This window comes from Pocillopora damicornis, chromosome 12 (assembly GCF_964200805.1).
Source record: "Pocillopora damicornis chromosome 12, jaPocDami1.2, whole genome shotgun sequence".
NCBI lineage: Eukaryota > Metazoa > Cnidaria > Anthozoa > Scleractinia > Pocilloporidae > Pocillopora > Pocillopora damicornis.
Window position 1 is genome coordinate 13,060,309 of NC_142681.1, and position 18,111 is coordinate 13,078,419.

An 18,111-nucleotide genomic window follows, 5' to 3' on the forward strand; every position below is an offset into this window, starting at 1 on the left:
GAAATGCTTTACGGATCAAGCATAGTGCGGAGGTTAAGCTGCGTAACGTTGCCAAACGTCAATAAAATGAAAAGGAAAAAAGAGAGAACGTTAAGAAATATAAAAAATAGACCTGCTGTACATAACGTTAATGGATGTTTCGTTGAAAGAGCTAGTGAAGGCAGGATCGATGACAGAAGCTGTTAAACTTAAAGGTAGATATTACAAGTCATCGGCCACTAACAGGCTCGAATGCAACTTGCTGTTTATAGTCTGCTTGGTTCTTATTTCTGTATTATTACGTTTGAAGTTTTCGTTCAAACGCTTCAGGCATTTTAATTCTCTCTTTTACTTTAACTTTCAGAGGTTGTTATACACTGATTTTCCTCATTTAGTACAATAAAAAAAAATCCTTGAATTCAAAAAATTTCAAACACTGACGACCTAGACAGTAATTGACCCAGTTTTTGATCCAACGTTGACTTAAAAAAACAAATTGTAAAAAAAGCTAAAATAACTTAAAAAAAAAAAGACAAGGCATTCGGTAAAACGTCCTCGACAAACACTGACTTATTGTAGCAACCATAACTGAAATAAAAATTCATTTTTTTCAATCATCTGACAAGACAGTTATGCATTGAATATGGACCAATCTTAGTAACTAATTTGACAAAAAGAAAATCTTGTTACTAAAAGCGATTAACGGAAGAGAAACGCTTGACATTATCCCACGTATTCATCTCAAGGTATGCTACTTCATGAGTGTGAAGATATTTTCCTATAGACCTTATCCAATTAAACCAATTTTCTCCAAAGAGGATAAAAGAAATCATTTGTTAATGGGATTTCTTAGTGACCTCAGTTCATCACGTAGCCACAGAAGCTAACGGACACACATACATTCCCTTAAAGAGAGGTGCGACCTCATCCTCTACTTTCTACAGGCCATGGGGTGATAAAATAGCAGCACCATTGACTAGAATTGTTTAATCCTGTAATATGGGCAAAGGGGCAGGTAATAGAACAAAGGTATTAGTTTTTGAAGTTATCACTGTGTGATGCGCTGGGCAAGTTAGACAGTAAATGATAAACATCTTAAAATTGATTCAAGTAGATAAATCACCGTTGCGAATTTTAAAGAGCTCGTCGAGCCGTACAGCTTTGCAAACTTTGAGGAAAGCATTCCGAACGATGCGCATTTTGCAGTGCAAGCTACCAGCAAGGTCAAATCTAATCTGGGAATCTAAGGAAACGTCACGGCTCGTACGTGCTGGTATCTCCGGTATCTGATCAGAAAGCGACGGAGTCTGGAAGTTTTCAACAAAAAAAAGAACAGATCTCTACGGGCTGGTGGTGCCAAAGTGTTTGCTGCTTCACTGTCAGCCCATAATTCGTAACATTAAGGAAAGTTAAGGCATAAGAAATCCGCTCTTTCCTTTGGTGTTGTTCCATTGCACTGTATTAGAGTGACTAGCTTCGGTTAAAAACTCACACCAACCTCTTTATCAATCAGATCCAAAACTAGAACAGATCGGGCATTTTCCCGCGCCTGTGACTGTTAAGTGAGCTCATTCCCTAGTCATAAACTATACATCCTTTTCAGTGCACAATAGCAAGCTCAAATGCCTTAGATTAGTGCGCCAAAAAAGTTATTGATAAAAAGCATTCGTAGCCACTACTGTAGAGTAAAAACTGCGTCATGACGATCAGTTATCCGAGAAATACTTCTAGTAAATGCCTCTCTGTGACTTTTGGTTTTGCCATAAGACAAACAATATGCTGTTCTTTTGTATCAGCACAACTCACCGATTTTGTGACCTAAAAAATTAAGATAAATCTACTCTCCCTACGCCTTCAAAAATTAACATGGAGTAAAAATTTTCTCGATGGGTGCAGTTGAAGAATTTAACATGTAACTTGAGCCATACATATCTACCAAACGAGCGCCGTCACCTTTTTTTGATTGTACATTGAAGTCAAAATAAGGAAGAAACAATGAAAAAAAAATTTAAAGGAACCTCCTAGGAATCAACTTACTCCTGCTGGCCCCTGTGACGCGATCGTTACTCTGATTCTATTTTTTTAATACACTATGAAATAAGGAATAACAAAAATCAAGCATAGTTCTTATGTAGAATTTCATTACTCAAAAGGGATGCACTCACCAGATTACAGACCTTTCAAAATCTTATTCTGAAGAAACTGGAACAACTGATACAAGTCATTCTTGTTCTGTCCGTCTACCCATATTATTTCTAACACCACAACATCACGTGACAAGTTACTAGCTATCTCGGCACCAGCTCCCACTCGCAAGGTAAACAACAAAAGAGGTCTGGACGCGTTTTCATCCTGATTTGAATCGTTTTTGACAGAATTCGATGGGTTGTAAGATTTGGGAAACAGGCTCTCACACGTTTCACCTAAGTCTGTTGCGTCGCTTTTAAATACTGTCCGCACTTTTGTTTCATCCGAAGTGTCTCGTATCGCAACCTCGTCCACACAACCTGATTGAGATTCCGATGTTTTTGCTTCAGGAGAAACTTTTCTGAGGTTCTCCCGCCGTTTTCTCCTCTGATGTGCCCAGGTCATCTCACAAGCGTGACATTGCAAAGCAAAGATTCCTTTGGATTTGTCCTCTTTTCCTTCCTCGTGCACAAAGACCTGCAGTTCAGATTTGCAACCAAAGTCGAATTTAACGTTCTAGGCCAAGGGTTCTTTTTGGTCACCTTTTTTCAGTTGTGAACTGTGATACAGTATACAAATGTCAGGCGGTTTTGAGTTCTATCGAATCTTAACATTCGACAATGGCAATGACAATGACAATGTGAACTGTGGTACAGTATACAAATGTAGGGCGGTTTTAAGTTCTATCGAATTTTAACATTCGCATCAAATCAACATTCGAGAACAAATCAGGAAACAGAGACATTCATGTACAGCTGTGGATCGCATTTCTTCTGAACACTGTTTTGATTCAATAAAAACCGGAAAACTTTCCTACTGACCTTCAACTCTATCAGTAATTTCTTTATGTAAAGTCCTATAGCCGTGACTCTGTCTGGTATCTGAGTTTCTGTCTCGCAACTTGCCGACGTGGCCATGAATTCATCAGGAATAACGAATTGAAGGGGTTTGGTCTTTTTGTTTCGTTTGCGTCGCTTTGAGGGAATTTCCTGCGAGATGAAGATAAATGATAAAAAGCTAAAAAATACAAACTATTAATGAAAGCTCGTGAAATTTCCATTTTTACAGCGCAAAGAGGTCGGATCAATCTCTGCGAATTCGGTTTGAATTCCCTTTCATCCCGACCTAAACTGCGGGGGCGTGGTTAAGACATTTCAAAGAGGGGAGTCACAGGTATGAATTTCTGCGCTCCTTACATGAGTTGGCTTAAGCCGCTTTCTACCCTGTGTATCTGCGGGCTCGTATTCACGTGGGGAGATAGAACTAATAAAAAAAAAAATTAATAAAGATTTATGCTGAGAAGATTCCTCGGATTCATGCGTTTTCACCACCTGAATTAAAACGTTTGTTTGTTATCGATAAAAAGAAGGGGGGGGGGGTTACCGTCACGTTACGATCCCATCCCTCCACTAGCCGCGCCCCCGAAGTGTCCCCTGGCCTCTACGGATTAAACGTCTCATAATTTTGAATACAAGGGTGGGAATCGTGATATACAAGCTTGCCTCTTTCCGAGACTTTTTCTTTTTGGAAGACACTGGACCCTATGACCCCTTAAGAAAGACTAGCTTTTAACCTCTCCTGACAGCATCAGTGTTGAGTCACACATTAAAGGCATATAACTACGTGAATGACCGGCCACTAACGAGGTTCTTAATTATTACAAAAATTCTTTGTCATCACCATAGGGACTGTATTAAGAACAGAGTGGAGAAAATGCATACTAATGTAGGGGTGTAAAGGTTAAAACAAACATTACGACTTCAAGACGAACAAAGAGTGTAATTCATGAAGAGTTCTGATTTTAATCGACACATGCGCAATGTAGCGCTAGAATTACCCAGGGACACTGGACACCACTTAGTATCCTAGCGACCGATTGCAGATTCATCAACACAAGTTGACCGGCTTTATCAATCGCAAATCTTTTTTTTTAGCTAAACGCACGATTGACTAAAAACGTGATGCGCTAAGAGTCATTTTATGCTACCAATCATGAGAATGGTTTCAGTGCTCAAGCCGACTTTTTTGCAATTGGTGACCTTTTCTGAACTGACTATGAATGTCATAACACACCTGGACTTTTACATCGGGTAAGAAGGACCAAGCCACACCCCAACGCATCGTGTGTCCCTGGCAAAACTCAGTTGTTATTGTTGTCTTGATCTGAAATCAGATACAAAGTTTGCTTTAATCCTAGAAACTAAGTTTGAGAAGATACCTATTTCATAGGTTTGTCATGATTTTTGTCCCAAACAAATCATGACGAACCACAAGTCTGATGTTGTGGTGTAGTGAATAACCACTTCCAAGTTCCAAAGTAACCAATTCGCAACCAAATATAACAAAATGGTCAACAGATATGAAATGTCAGTTGAGAAAGTGAAAAAAAACATAGTTGATAATCAACTTACACCATTTTTGCTAAGACATGCCAGAACAGGAGCAACACTTGACTTCTTTCCAAGCATTGTAGTATACCAGCTAGCAAAAAAAAAGAATGTACAACTTACAATTAATCCTTAAATGGCAAATTAAGTGGCAGATAGTTTAAAATCCATTAGGAGGACAATGACCGGTTATTGCAACTGGTCAGCTCAATGCTTAGGTTTGCCACTCTTCTGAAAATTTCTTGTTGTAGACCTAACATTGTCATAACAATTGACACAATAAAGGAGTTGGCAAAAGATGTTTTGTTGTCTTGTCATGAGCATGGGACAGACAAAAATATTCTGAAATCCCTTGAGGAATCAAACCTCAAACCTTTGGATTCTCCATTGTGATGCTCTACCACTGAGCTGCAGAGAATCTACAGAGAGCAAGGCCCATAAGTAAGTTTAAATATGATCTTTCTCTATTTCATTACTGAGCTCAAAACTTATCATCTTCTTATTCTATTTACAAAACAATAGAGAAGTTATCAACTGAGTGTTGTAAAAACAGAACTAAAGTAATGGCCAAAAGTACAAAGAGAAACTTTGCAAGAAGACAATGAGAACTCAAAGTAAAAACATGCAAACAACACAATGCTTGAGAAAATAAGATCACACTAGTTGCAGTAAGGTCTTACTTTTGCATCTCATTGCTTAAGAATTTTCTATGTTTTGTTTTGTCATCCTATATATTAACTCTTTAACTCCTGTGAGTGACTAATGCCCCGTTCACACCAAAGCTTAAACATGTTTAAAAGTTGTTTTGTTAAACACAGTTTAATTTTTTTTTTCTTCATAGAAACTATTTAACCGAATATTTTTGACTTGAATGTAGCACATTGGAAATGCAAGTTAGCAAGTACTTGAATCCAATGGAAAATCAAGTTTTTCAGTTCTCTGTTTATAATTTTCATTCAATGAAAACCAGTTTAACAAAACATGTTTTGCTGGTGTGAACGGGGTGTAAGACAGAATATCTCCATGCTATGTCTATACAATATCATGCAGACAAGTGAAGAGAATAAAGAAAAATATCAATTATGGGATTACTAATTGATCCAATACCAAATTCTCCAAACTAACACAATGAGAATCATTTGGCAGACAGTAAAGAGAATTACTACAGAGATCCTGGGAGTTAAAGGATTAATACTCTTCATTACCTTAACTTAATATTTACAATAAATATATGTATCACTCAGAGAATGGTATTAGTTCTCCAGCCCTTCTTCTCTTTATTTATTCTTTCAGCAAATGTATTCCTCTTATACATTTTTACAATGGCATAAATACATAAATAAATCAATAAAATGCGACACAAGTAATTTTTATTAATTATGATGCTTATTGAATCAAAATGGATGTAACCGTTAGAGTATTATCTACATTCAATTTAAAATTCTCCAACCCTTCAACAATAATATTATAGCTTTAATGCCCATTTCATACATTCAAATGTTTGCCATCTATGGTAATCCAATCTAAGCTTGGTCCCCTGAACGACTATATGTTCAGTAGTGTTCATAGCTGCAAGGATCTCTTATATTTGTTTCTTCACTGCAGTGCACATATATGATCTTTGTATATATCTACAATCATTATTCATCACTTGGATGGTTTATTTAGGCCCAACATATTGACCAGCTCCCTGTTGGCTTGTTAGCTCAGTTGGTAGAGCGCTGCACCTCTGCAATACCATCATCTCAAGGATATGAAGGCCCCCACTTCAATGTAAACCAGTATTTTGTAAAATATGTCAGCAAAATTTTGTAAAATGTGAATAATAAACCTGATAGACTTTTTTCCTCCGCATAATTTACCCCTGAATACCAAAAGCAACCACAATCTAATTACGGTAAACTTGATAGCCTCACAATTAACATAACATGGTAACTATTTACAGTATATAGTAATGACATAACTTAGCAAACACAAAATGTATTACCTTACCTAAAATGTTCCTTCAGAAGCAAACTATCGTTGATAATTCCTCTGACAAATTCTACCTCACCCCCTCCAGTCACAATTTCAGTTTCTGCTCCAGTACATATCCCACTAGGCTGGGGACGTTTTTCACTGCGTGTATTGCCATAAGATGCCTCAAATTCACTGATAAAGAAAGGTGGATTGCACATACAGAAATCAAACTCTTTTATCTCCTCATCTTCTAAAGGTATTTTTAGAAAACTGCCTTGGGTTACTTGTTTCACTGCAATAAGAGGATGGCAAATATTAAACACTGTTACCTTGACACAACTCTCAAGAAAATTCTATGCAAAGTTGTACTCATAATAGTGGGATTCTATGGTTCATTGGAGAATATTTGTATTTGCAACATATTTGGAGTCCCAGTGGTAGCCAGTGTCAGGACTGAGGAGGGTACTTCTGCCCCCTATGAAGAGTGAAACTGGAAGTCGTAGGTAGAGCCTAAAGTTTAAGCCTTTAACTCCCATGAGTGACCAAGACAGAATTTCTCCTTACGATATTAATACAATTTCAAGTAGACAGTGATGAGAAAAAAGAAAAATATCAATTAGGGAATTATTAGTTGATCCAATACCAAATTCTCCAAATTAACATCAAAAGAACTGTATGGTAGACAGTAAGGAGAATTACTGATGAGATCTGGGGAGTTAAAGGGTTGAAGGAATTTCAGTCAGGAGAACTAGAGTATTTCCATTTTCCTTCACTTCCACTTATCATCTTCCAAGAAAAACCAAAAAAACTTTCCACATTAAAGCTGATCAGGTAGTAAACCTCTTTTGTAAATAACAACCTACCAATCAATCAATCAATCAGTCAAATCCTTTATTTTAAAATGATAATTGTTAAAGCTGTAAAGCGCCTTGTGGGGTCGTTTAAGCATACTCTCTATTTTTTTCATATTCATATAAATTAACCCTTTAACTCCCAAGATCTGATTGTTAAATCTCTCCTCCAGCTGCTACACATTTCTATGTAAATTAGTTATGAGAATTTGGTTTTCAATCAAGATAATATCTTGTACTTGATAAGTTGGGCTAATCTCACTACCTGATTGTTGGATAATGCATGGATACTATTGGGAGATGTTACATGTCAATCACTTCTAAGAGTTAAAGGATTAACCTTTCTGCCAGAGAACAAATTAAAGAATTTCCATGCAAAAGCAAGGCCATGAAGGCTTTGTTTGCATACACATGAAATATCATATCATATTTCATATCTATAGATGCAATATTTTGTCCTACCTTCTATGTTCCCTTCAAGGCCATTACATTTCACATTTTCCTTTGCAAAAGAAACTGACAATTCATCCACCTCAGTTGCCAGGAAATGCCAGTTGTTAAGTTTAGCTCCCAGCAAAGCATAAATACAGGAAGCCCCTGAGCCTGATAAACAAAAGTATACCCAACAACTCTAGAAGTGATTAACATGTGACTTCTTCCTGTAAGATCCATATATTAATCAGTAAACAGGTGATGCAAATACTTCAACTTATCCAGTAGAATTTGTTGTCTTGATCCAACACCAAATTCTTGTAACTTAAGTTTGTAAGGAAATAAGTGGCAGGGAGAGGAGAGAATTGACAAAGAGATATTGGCAGTTAAAGGGACAAACGTCTTTTTTTGACACTAAAACCTAAAATACAAAAATTATGTGAGCAACAAACAATAAACAGATCCAAAATCCCAACGAATGTCCTCTCATTTTACTGTTGCATAAAAACACAATTGGGAAACATTTCAGTATAACCCCATAATATTCTAAAACAAAGCCATAATCTCAATTGTTTACTATTATAATATTGTTTCTTTTATCCAAAACTGTATACATAACCTTTTTACCCCTAAGATCTCATGAATAATTTTCTTTACTGTTGGTCATACTTTTCTAATAATGGTGGTTTGGAGAATTTGGTTTGAGATCAACTAATAAATGCACTAATTGATATTTTTCTTTATTCTCATCACTTGCCTGCTTGCTATTGTATTGAATCATATAGGGAAGGAAGAATTTTGTTTTGGTCACTCATGGGAGTTAAAAAAGGAGAATGAAGTATGGGGTTGTGAGTAAAAGTTCCTGAAGACTATATCAAAGTCGTTTTTTGATAAAGCCATACTTAAGAACACTTCAAAGTCAACATCCAGTGCGCTAAACATTTTCCAAAGTAAGCTTTTAGTAAACATTTTGCCTATGCATTCCTAAAATATTCATGCTCTGGATCTCTGTCAGAATCTGAGCAACTGGCACACCAACCCCAACCCTAACCCAACGTGAGCCCTAAGTTGTTATTAGTTGACTGTTGTTGAGTTAAGGGTAGGGTACCAAATGAACGCATTGATTATCAACTGTTACGAAGATTGCGTGACACCAATTTTGTGTGAAGTGTTGGTAAAATTACTGAACCAATCTTGAAAGTGAAATTTCGTCCATCCCTCTTATATTAGAGCTTATATAAGTACTTAAATTAACACACACTCAGAATATCGAACGCTTCAAGCCTTACCAATGTCAAAACCACGCACAACTGCGCGACGTTGGGCGTCTGGAACACAGACGAGTAAATCCTCAATCCAGAGGATGTAGTTAAGACGCAAAGGAACGGTAGGTATCAGTCGATCCAAAGGAATGCTGAGTTTTAAACCAAAATCACCCTCTAGCAACGCACAGGTCAAAGCGCGCAGTGATTCTGGATCTTTGAAGTTTATACTGAATTCCCCAGCTTTGTTCTCCTTTACAAATTTACGAAAGTACTCAAATTTATCGGCAAGAACCCTGAAGTCAGGAGGAGAATTTTTGTAAGGGTTTCTTGGGTGCATGTGATCATTAAAGCCCATGCTTAGTCAGTACATTTAGGCTATTAGGTCAAAGCATTACAGAATGTTGAACCATTTTCGTTTATCGCCACCTCACCGCTGAGACTTAACATTAGTTCCCAGATTTCTCGGTTGCAGAAATCTTACGGTTAAAACGGTTGATTGAGCATGGGCTCTAATGATCAAATGCACAGGGTCCCAGGAACCTCTGGTAATCGTCACGGTTGGGACGCCTCAAAAATGTTCCTGAAATTAATTCATAAACGACCACACCATGATCAATTTCCCATAATAGATTTCATCACCACATGAAGAGGCTCACCGTGGAAAGTTCCCTGGAAAAAAGCAAACCTCGTTCGCTGGAATTCTAAGTTGAAATGTTTTCTTATTTATCGCATTGTTCAGTACTCTGGGGCATACCTTGTCACGTATATGGACTCGATCGTTTAGACTGTGTAACATCCATGGAGCTGAGAACCAAACCAGTCTGCGCCAAATGAGGGAGTGTCCCCCTTCGTGAAAGGGAGAACCACTTGATCAGTTTGTGTTCTGAAATATGAAAGAGAAACAAAAGTTAAAGATCCGAAGAAGAGTTTTGACTCTTTGAAATCAAATGATGTTGATGTGTCGTTTGTATATGCTCACGGACGGATTCCAGGATTCTCTCCTGACTGATCCCCACACAGGATAATCCAAAAACGGCATAATCCAAAGTTTTTTTGAGACCCAACACCTATATTAAGCGTATTAAAAATCATATTTACTTTACGGTGTTACTTCCCCCCTCCCCACAATAGGGCTCCGTAGTTATGTTCTTGTCATTCCTTCTCATTGGCAGTTAACTGGCAGTCAATTTCCTAAAGTCCCTCTGTAAACTCTGTTGGCGACGACTGAACCCCTTCCGTTTCCTCCTATAACCTGATAATGGCCTAACACACCATATAGCCTCTATTGCTCAGTGCAAGAGCGTCAGAGAGCGGAATTCGAAAGTCTATAGTTCGACTCCTCCAGTGGACTCAGAATTTATTTCCTTGTCCCACGCTCGAGAAAAGACCAAACAACATAATTCTTAATGAGGTCCTTCTCTTCTTTTTCATCAGGTGATGCCTTCATCGGGGCTTCATACTTGCCACTCAACGATGGAAGAGGCTGCCAAAAAGTTGAAAAGTTTAATAATTTGAAAAATCAATGAATTGGATTAGATTTCTAAAAATAGGTAAAATCAGCAAGGCTTCGCAGCTCGCTATAAGTGTCCTCAAGTCAGCCAACAAGAAAACAGATTGTGGACAAACACTAAGCCGAGATACGAAAGCACTAGTAGGTGTATTGACAATGATGCAAAGTCAAATTTTCATATTTTAGGCAACCAGTAACACACTGATACATCTTTAGAAAGCCACAAAGATTAAAAAAGAAGGTTTGGTTTTTTTTATCCAACCACTCTTTGCAGTAGTGTTGTTAACGTCGATCTAGACAAACAACTGAGGAATCAACACGTACCTACCCCTCCCTTAACCCACCAACAGGCAACTGATAGCAAAGTAAGGTTAATGTCGGGTTAGGGGAGGGGTGGGTGGGCAATTGGTTAGATACGGACATTGGTTCCAATTTCGTTTTCCTTGCACAAATCTCACGTTTTCGGTTCTGACATTCCCTTGTATTTTCACGTCAATCTTTTATTTTTTCTTTGGGAGTAGATTTCCAGCACTTTAGTGGAAATATTTTACTTCCATTACGCCGGAGGACCTTCAGATGTCCTGAACGATTATGGGTGTGGTCAGAATGGCAGGAGGAGATCAAGAAACCAAGGTAAAAGTACTGTGATGGCTGCGGAAACAGTGCAGTAAAATACATAACTATCATGCTTTTTTCGGTGTGATCCCTTAACGCAAAGATTACATTCAGGGTCAAGTGAATAGTTGTTGTGTTTCCTCAGCATGAAGCGATGAAGAATACACTACTCCCCCCCCTAAATGAGATGCTGATCCATTGCAAGGTTACCCTCCAGCATTTGATCAGGCTCCCCTGACAATTATTCACTTTACTCCGATGATAAATTCCGCTCAGGTTGTCGAAACGTCAGTCACCACTACCGACAAAAGTCCTTCTCAGAACTACACTCACCCGGACGATCAAATTACACTATTACACGTAATTTTTTTTTTAGAATGTATCGATGAAATTGACAGATACGACAACTGAATTACTGAGATATGCTCTTGGTGACATTGAAGAGCTTTTTTCTGCAGAATTAGAGGAATCATCGACGAGTATAACGGCATGTCTCAAGAATGTTCTTCAATCGACTTCGAGATCGAATAGTGAAAGCGGATATTCCAAGGAAAACACCATAACTCTCACTGAGAAGGTATGAGAGCGAAAACTTCAACCGGGTATCCTAAGTAGTTCAAGATTGCAATCGTTTTGCGTACCCGAGCTTTGTGATTGTTCTAGAAAATTCGCACCATCATTTTGATTGATCATTTGCAATCATTTTCCCACACTTCAGGACCTTTAGGCACTTTGCTGGATTTTGATTTGTCTAGAAAACTCGCGCCTTACTTTTTACCAATGAATCTCCACGTGACTCCCATTGTCCTGCGTCTAAGGCATAACGCTCACTTTTGCCCCAGCTGAGACAAACGCGAAGTGCACCATGGTCGCAATGGAAAAAGGATAGAAAAGTTAGTGAGCAACAACATCAGTTTTCATCAATTCCTGAGCCGTATTTAAGCGCCACTTGAAGCCTTTGGCTATTCTGCTCAATCACTGCATTTGTTCCTGATAGCGTAATAGTCACTAATGACTTCATCTTATCCTACTACTTCCCGCTCAAGTCTCACAACAGTTACTCCGATAGGAAAATACGAGGTCAGTTTACTATTCGTAGTACAACAACTACAACAACTACAAATGAAGAGATATCAGTTTCATATCATAGCGTATCATTGCACAAACTATCCTGCGAAAACCCTAGGCACACAGATGACCATCATGTTACTTATAATCCGTACTAATTCCATGATCGACGAATAGAAACACTGGTGTTTGTGATCGAATAACAAGGTAGAAGAGTATTACTGCATTGGAAACTTCAGTAAAAGAAGAATATTTATTTATCGGCCATAGTTTTTTTGTGAAAAAAAAAAAGCCTTTCTGTAAGAATCTGAGAGATAAATATTTATTAAGAAATACTTCATCTGAACTCTTTTCCGCTGCCTCGTTTGTCATGACGTCAAAAACTATGCTCTCTACTATCTCATTGTCACATTTTCCCTGTAAAAACTCGCCGGTTCCTCGTGTAAGCTAATAACAATATAAGGCACATATGTGAAAGTCAGCGTGTGTACACCCCTGAACGTTGAACATTCGAAGGAACAGTTTTGGTCTCGGTCCGCATTGTTGTTAACAAAATGAACACATAACGGTTAAAAAAGATGAAACGTATGGACCACGTGCAAAGCTGTCAATTGTTTCTCGAATAATGCGCGTGTTAAATATTCCATAGTGACATCTCATTTACATCTACAGCTACATCTTACATCTACTTTTATTAAGTTGGTAAATTCTGTTTTAGACATCACACCAACTAACTCGTGCGCAAAGTGAAAAGACTATATGAAGGCTTGAAACTATATTAAGGACGATTGTGATCAAGAAACGGGCAAGGAATATTCCTCAATAGTGCAAATAATCGTGAAAGAGAATCGCGGAAAAGCGATTGCATGACGCTCGGTAAGTTGTAAGATGACTTGTTATCTCGTACCAGACGAAAAAACAGTATAAATTCTCAGTCTGCAGTCTGCATTTGTACTTAGTCTGCATTTTGTACCCGGTCTGCAGTCTGCAGTCTGCATTTTTTACTGACCGGATTGGTATTGCTGTTTTTGTTCGAGCGAGCCTCAAGTCTGGACCGAAATATTGGAGCTCGAAAAAAAATTTTACTAGTATCTTGGCCGCTATGATTGATGTGTGGACTGTATGTTGAAGAGCTCCTGAGGAAAAGCACAATGATAAAGCAATGATTACTTTGTACCAACTGAAGACGAATGCAAATACGTGGCTTACCAATATGGCTGCCTCTGATGCTCTTCCGCGTGGTCACAGCTTGTGTTGAAATGAACCCGCTACGGGTCCCCTAGGTGTCAACATTTCTGCTTCTCGATGCAAGTTGCATTTTTAGAAGTTCGGAATTGTGATTTGACGTTATTATCTTTATTAAACCATAAAAAAATTTATTTCTTGCCACGTGAGTTTCTGAGCTTCATCGAAATTAAGTTGACTTTCACTAAGTGGGGAGGGGTAGCATGCGAGACTACTTCCGTTCACGGTCCACAATGCAACTTTCGTCAACATCTGCTTCACCACAATACCTCATAAATTGCTTTCAGCATGAATGACCTAAAAAGCGCGCACACGTTATGTTATGAAATTCAGCTACTTTGTTCTCTTAGCAAAACGTCTATTAAATAAATAATTCAATTCTCAGTTCAAACTTTTGCCAATAATCTTAAAAAGCGTTGACTTGACTTCTTTGTGAGTGCTATTTGATAGAGGATTTCTTGCTACAGTATGAGAATGACTGTTTCTTGAGATGGAAATTTTGAACTCAGACTTCATCTTGGAGAAGAGTATATTTACACGGAGCGATTATCAAAGAAGTCGAATATGATAGTTGTGGTAAATAATTTTTTCAAACTATCATTTCAATTAATAACATGAATTTTATTCCAACTTGTGAATGATATCAAATAACGAGCTGACAGTCCTACGTGGCCTATGTGAGCGTCACTAGAAAACATCATAGAAATAAGGGCCTTCATTTGTAGTTCTCGTAAGAAAACCAGTAGTTCGTTAATTATTAATTCAAAGGATAACCTTGGTAATTAGTCAGCTAGAGAACTTTGCTTTTAACGTGAGTTAATTCCGCCGAAAATATTAGGTTTGTCGCTCTCTTCAAAGACTGTTTTCACAATTTACGGCTTTCCGGTCCACTTACGATAGTAGTTTCTCATGCAAATGAACTTGGGTATGCATGCCTGCTTCGTGTTCCTGTTTACAAAACAGTCAGTCTCTCTTATCTCTTATTAATGCTATTGAGTGCTCCAAGTTACGCAATCATCCTTGCAGGTAAGCTGTAGTTTACGCAGTTGTAGAAAAAAAGTCTGAAAAAATTTAGGCCTCGACGGGATTTTAATCCTTTCGATGGGCGCTGTTATCAACTGAGCTACGAAACCACTCATCGGAAGCGGGGCAAGTTTTAACGAGGGTTCTCTTCCGTGAAGGAATCTGATCAATATCACGTGTTCTGTTGGATTGTCCTTACATTAGCTATTCTCATAGTTTATTTTCTCTTTACCAACGTGACGACTTTAGTCTTCTAATAAATATTTAGCTGGATTTTTTTTACTTGCCTTCAGCAATATGCGTTAAATGTCTGCAGCACTGATACCATATCTTCCTAAATAGGCTCACCAGGTTTTGCCCCGAAGCACAAAACCAACGTAAACATTTCATTCAGTTAGGTAAACAACGACCCGTTTTAACTTTTTTATTTCCCAGCGCTGATTTCAAATCGAACTGAGTCCGTTTTTCTTTCCAATAAATTCACAGACTTGTAAAAATCAAAGTGATGTTGTGTTATGCACATTTTTGCGTCTTCCTATGATAATATTATAAAATGTTAAATAATTAAGCTATGGGGGTGAGCCAAGAGATGAACACAATATTTTAATTTTTTTTCTTATGGAGAAATACTGAAAAATTTCCTCTCCTTGCGGTTACACTTTCAGTAACATAGGCTGTGTGGACATGAATTGGCTATTTCACTCCTCCATATAATTGAAAAATACTTTGATATTTCATCGTAGAGCTAAAACTCTAACCTTGATAAGGCCGAAAATGACTTTTATCTCATGTAGTCCCAAAGTTAACAGACTTTTATTTTTACTTCCAACTGTGATTCAATAAAGTCAATTCTGTTTGCTAATGACCCCCTAGGAACACAAACTATAACCAATCTACTGCCGAGCACTTCCTCTTGATAATAAATTATTCATTGAGGATTTATCCGAAATACTAGCCTATTATCTTACTTCTGAAGGGCTCTGGTTAAGAATCCATAACCTCTGGTGCGTGATGCAAAAGAAGACACAAAATTCCTATACAGTCATACCTAAGAACGGCCGATCTGCTAATCAGTTATATGGATGCTTGACATTTTGCTAATACAAAAAGCAGGTCTGAACAAAACTATAAGAGGATATGCAAGTTTTAACGTCATTCTCAACATTCAAGGTAGGTCGACTGTTTTAAAATGTTCTTGAATGAGGGTAAAGGTTTAGAAATTCGCCTTTGATAGCCATCAGAGTTTCAAAACGTCGACCAACACGAAAGCGGTGTTCTTGTCTCATATGGATGGTGTGGAACAAACACCATATCCAGCCAAGGATAACGTTCTGTTTTTCTTATCTTTTTTTTAAGAGAGAGGCTCTTCTAATTTTTATCGGAACTTGGATAACGGTGATTAAAGCTGAAGGTAAGTTTAAATTTTGATAATTGAAGTAAAACTTTTTGATATTACTTTTAAGGCAAAGACATTTGTCAGAAACATAAGTTGAGATTTTTTATTTTTGTGCCTCAGTTACCTCGTTATTTACATATTTCATGTCAGCTTTGTTCTGCAGGTGTCATGAAAACATCTCAAACGTTTTCACTCTTGACGACGTCCCGGTGATCAAGCTCGAAAGTAAAAAAAAAATACCTCACGGATTCAGTTTCGTAAAACCAAACTATGGTACATAATTCAGCTAACCATGAAAATGAAGAGGTTTTCGATTGAGAGTCGTAAAACCAAAACGATAAACTACAAACTGCCTAAAGCGCGGGAAAACGCTGGCGACAACGTTTTAATTTTGTTTCTGATTGGTTGATAGAGTGGCGCGAGTTTTCTGGACCAATCACAGTGCAAAGTAAAGCAGAAACAAAACAATCCCGGATTGTTTTTGACACTCAATTGAAAATTTCCCCATCAGGAGGAACCAATTAGAACTCAAATGTAAAAATAAGCGTTATGTCTGAAGCGCGGGAAAATGTGAATTACAAAGGCTCGGCTGGTTTTGGTTCTGCATCTTATTGATTAGGAGAGTGGTATAAGTCTTTTATACCAATAACAAAGCGAAATTGAACAAAACCAATATAATTCTATAAAACTTTCCACCCTCAACTGAAAATTGATTCAAAAGAAGAAACACTTATTTAGTATTAAATAGTTAGGTATAGCCAAAACATTACTTCTTTAAATATCACAGCATGGCAGCCGAGCCATCAAACCAAAAGACGTTACAAATTTTTGTTTTAAATATTTTGGTGAAAACGAGGTTTGGAGGTGGATTTTCAGTAGATAGCGTCATATTGCCTAAGTGCCATTTATGGTCTTGGGTCACTTCAGCTCAAGCTGTACCGATTATAAGTAAAACCATTTAATGAAAAAACTAAACTTTCCTGCATGACAATAGAACAACAACCAAATCATTGGAAGATGCTTGCGTAAGGACTAATTCGACCTATGATTTGAAGAAGCTAGTTTTTACTTCAGACCAAGTCCTCACACTTACATTTTACAATCGAGTGGTGAGCGCATTGCCAAATTTTGCTTCATTTCATCTCTGATAGACCAAAACGACATCCTAAACACTTCATTTTTTTTTAGCACAAAATACAAGAGTAAATCAGCTAGCTTAGACTCAAGAAGGACATTCTTATCATGCACAAGCGCTGAATTTGATTTGCAACCGTCGAATTGGAAAAAAAAACGTCAACCTTGAAAGCTACTCCCCCATCGAAATGCTCCAGATTAACTCAGAAATATTGAACTACTTTTTCAACAGAGCCTTCTATCCCAGCAGAATGCACCACTTACAACACATTCAATGATTCAAGCAGATACTGGGGCACAAGGGGAGACAGCAAATGCGATAATAATCTAGTCAGCGGCCACTGGTACCGCTTCATGGGGGCTGCTGGCGTGATGATGGCTACTTATTGTATTCCAAAACTTAGTTGCGACGCTTACATCTCCAGTTGGATCAATGGCCATCATCCCAATAAAGCTTACGAGAAGGTCTCAGGATCGGCCTGCGGGCACTATCTCTCAGACTGCTGTTATTATTCTTACAACATTGAAATACGTAACTGCAGTGGATATTACGTTTATGCACTACCGCCCACTATTGACTACTGTAATGCACGATACTGCGGCGTCAACAGTATGTGATTTCACTACGCCCCCTTGTTAAGTTACAGTGATAACTTCTAAAGTTTTCGAACACGAAATTAAAATTTTTGCTCGACACGGAATGTTTTTAGTGTGAGGGTGACGATGGGGTCAACCGTTAGAGACCGTAAAAGGCCAAAAAAATTTAACCTTCAGACATAAAAAAGTTGACCGCAAAAAATTTTTCTGCTGAAAGAAATGGAAAAAATTACCATTTAGCCGTAAAATCCTTTCCCCCATTGAGACCCCCTAGTATTTGCATGGACATGAAGGCACGCTTTTGAAAAAACATACTTTGATAGAAAAATGAACGATTATAATAACAATAATAATATGATAGCTAATTGAATAAAAAAAGATTGTGAATTTTAAGCGAGGAAACGAAATTAAGAAAAATGTGAGCAAGGTCATCACTAGGCTCATATGCATCACGTGTCATAGG

The 18,111-nt window shown here is 37.8% G+C and overlaps 2 protein-coding genes across 4 annotated transcripts; one reads left to right on the forward strand and one right to left on the reverse strand.

The window, feature by feature from the left end:
• Positions 1–1,415: 1,415 nt before the first annotated feature.
• On the reverse strand, positions 1,416–9,513 carry LOC113685660 (RNA N(6)-adenosine-methyltransferase mettl16). Of its 2 annotated transcripts, XM_027203191.2 has the most exons (7): positions 9,085–9,513; positions 7,826–7,966; positions 6,546–6,804; positions 4,578–4,647; positions 4,240–4,329; positions 2,988–3,155; positions 2,043–2,643 (listed from the first exon to the last, which is right to left on the reverse strand). In XM_027203191.2, the coding sequence occupies exons 1-7, from the start codon at positions 9,413–9,415 to the stop codon at positions 2,149–2,151; spliced, it is 1,554 nt and encodes a 517-aa protein (XP_027058992.2). In that variant the 5' UTR covers positions 9,416–9,513; the 3' UTR covers positions 2,043–2,148. The 2 variants fall into 2 exon arrangements, with proteins under 2 accessions (XP_089045496.1, XP_027058992.2); XM_089189370.1 differs by lacking the exon at positions 7,826–7,966 and having other exon boundaries at positions 1,416–2,643.
• A 5,860-nt stretch (positions 9,514–15,373) lies between these two features.
• LOC149036552 (oncoprotein-induced transcript 3 protein-like) lies at positions 15,374–17,745 on the forward strand. Of its 2 annotated transcripts, XM_089189430.1 has the most exons (3): positions 15,374–15,691; positions 15,878–15,932; positions 17,284–17,745. In XM_089189430.1, the coding sequence occupies exons 1-3, from the start codon at positions 15,659–15,661 to the stop codon at positions 17,667–17,669; spliced, it is 474 nt and encodes a 157-aa protein (XP_089045556.1). In that variant the 5' UTR covers positions 15,374–15,658; the 3' UTR covers positions 17,670–17,745. The 2 variants fall into 2 exon arrangements, with proteins under 2 accessions (XP_089045556.1, XP_089045555.1); XM_089189429.1 differs by having other exon boundaries at positions 15,374–15,932.
• Positions 17,746–18,111: the final 366 nt, after the last annotated feature.

What these genes read in the sequence shown, in the direction of transcription:
- LOC113685660 (XM_027203191.2), bottom strand. Translation starts at nt 9,415, where the DNA reads ATGGGCTTTAATGATCACATGCACCCAAGAAACCCTTACAAAAATTCT. An exon ending in TGTGCGTGGTTTTGACATTG is followed by an intron (nt 7,967 to 9,084) that starts GTAAGGCTTGAA and finishes TTTGTTTATCAG; the next exon opens with GCTCAGGGGCTTCCTGTATT. An exon ending in TACCCGATGTAAAAGTCCAG is followed by an intron (nt 3,156 to 4,239) that starts GTGTGTTATGAC and finishes TTCATCTCGCAG; the next exon opens with GAAATTCCCTCAAAGCGACG.
- LOC149036552 (XM_089189429.1), top strand. Translation starts at nt 15,812, where the DNA reads ATGGTGTGGAACAAACACCATATCCAGCCAAGGATAACGTTCTGTTTT. An exon ending in AACGGTGATTAAAGCTGAAG is followed by an intron (nt 15,933 to 17,283) that starts GTAAGTTTAAAT and finishes CTTTTTCAACAG; the next exon opens with AGCCTTCTATCCCAGCAGAA.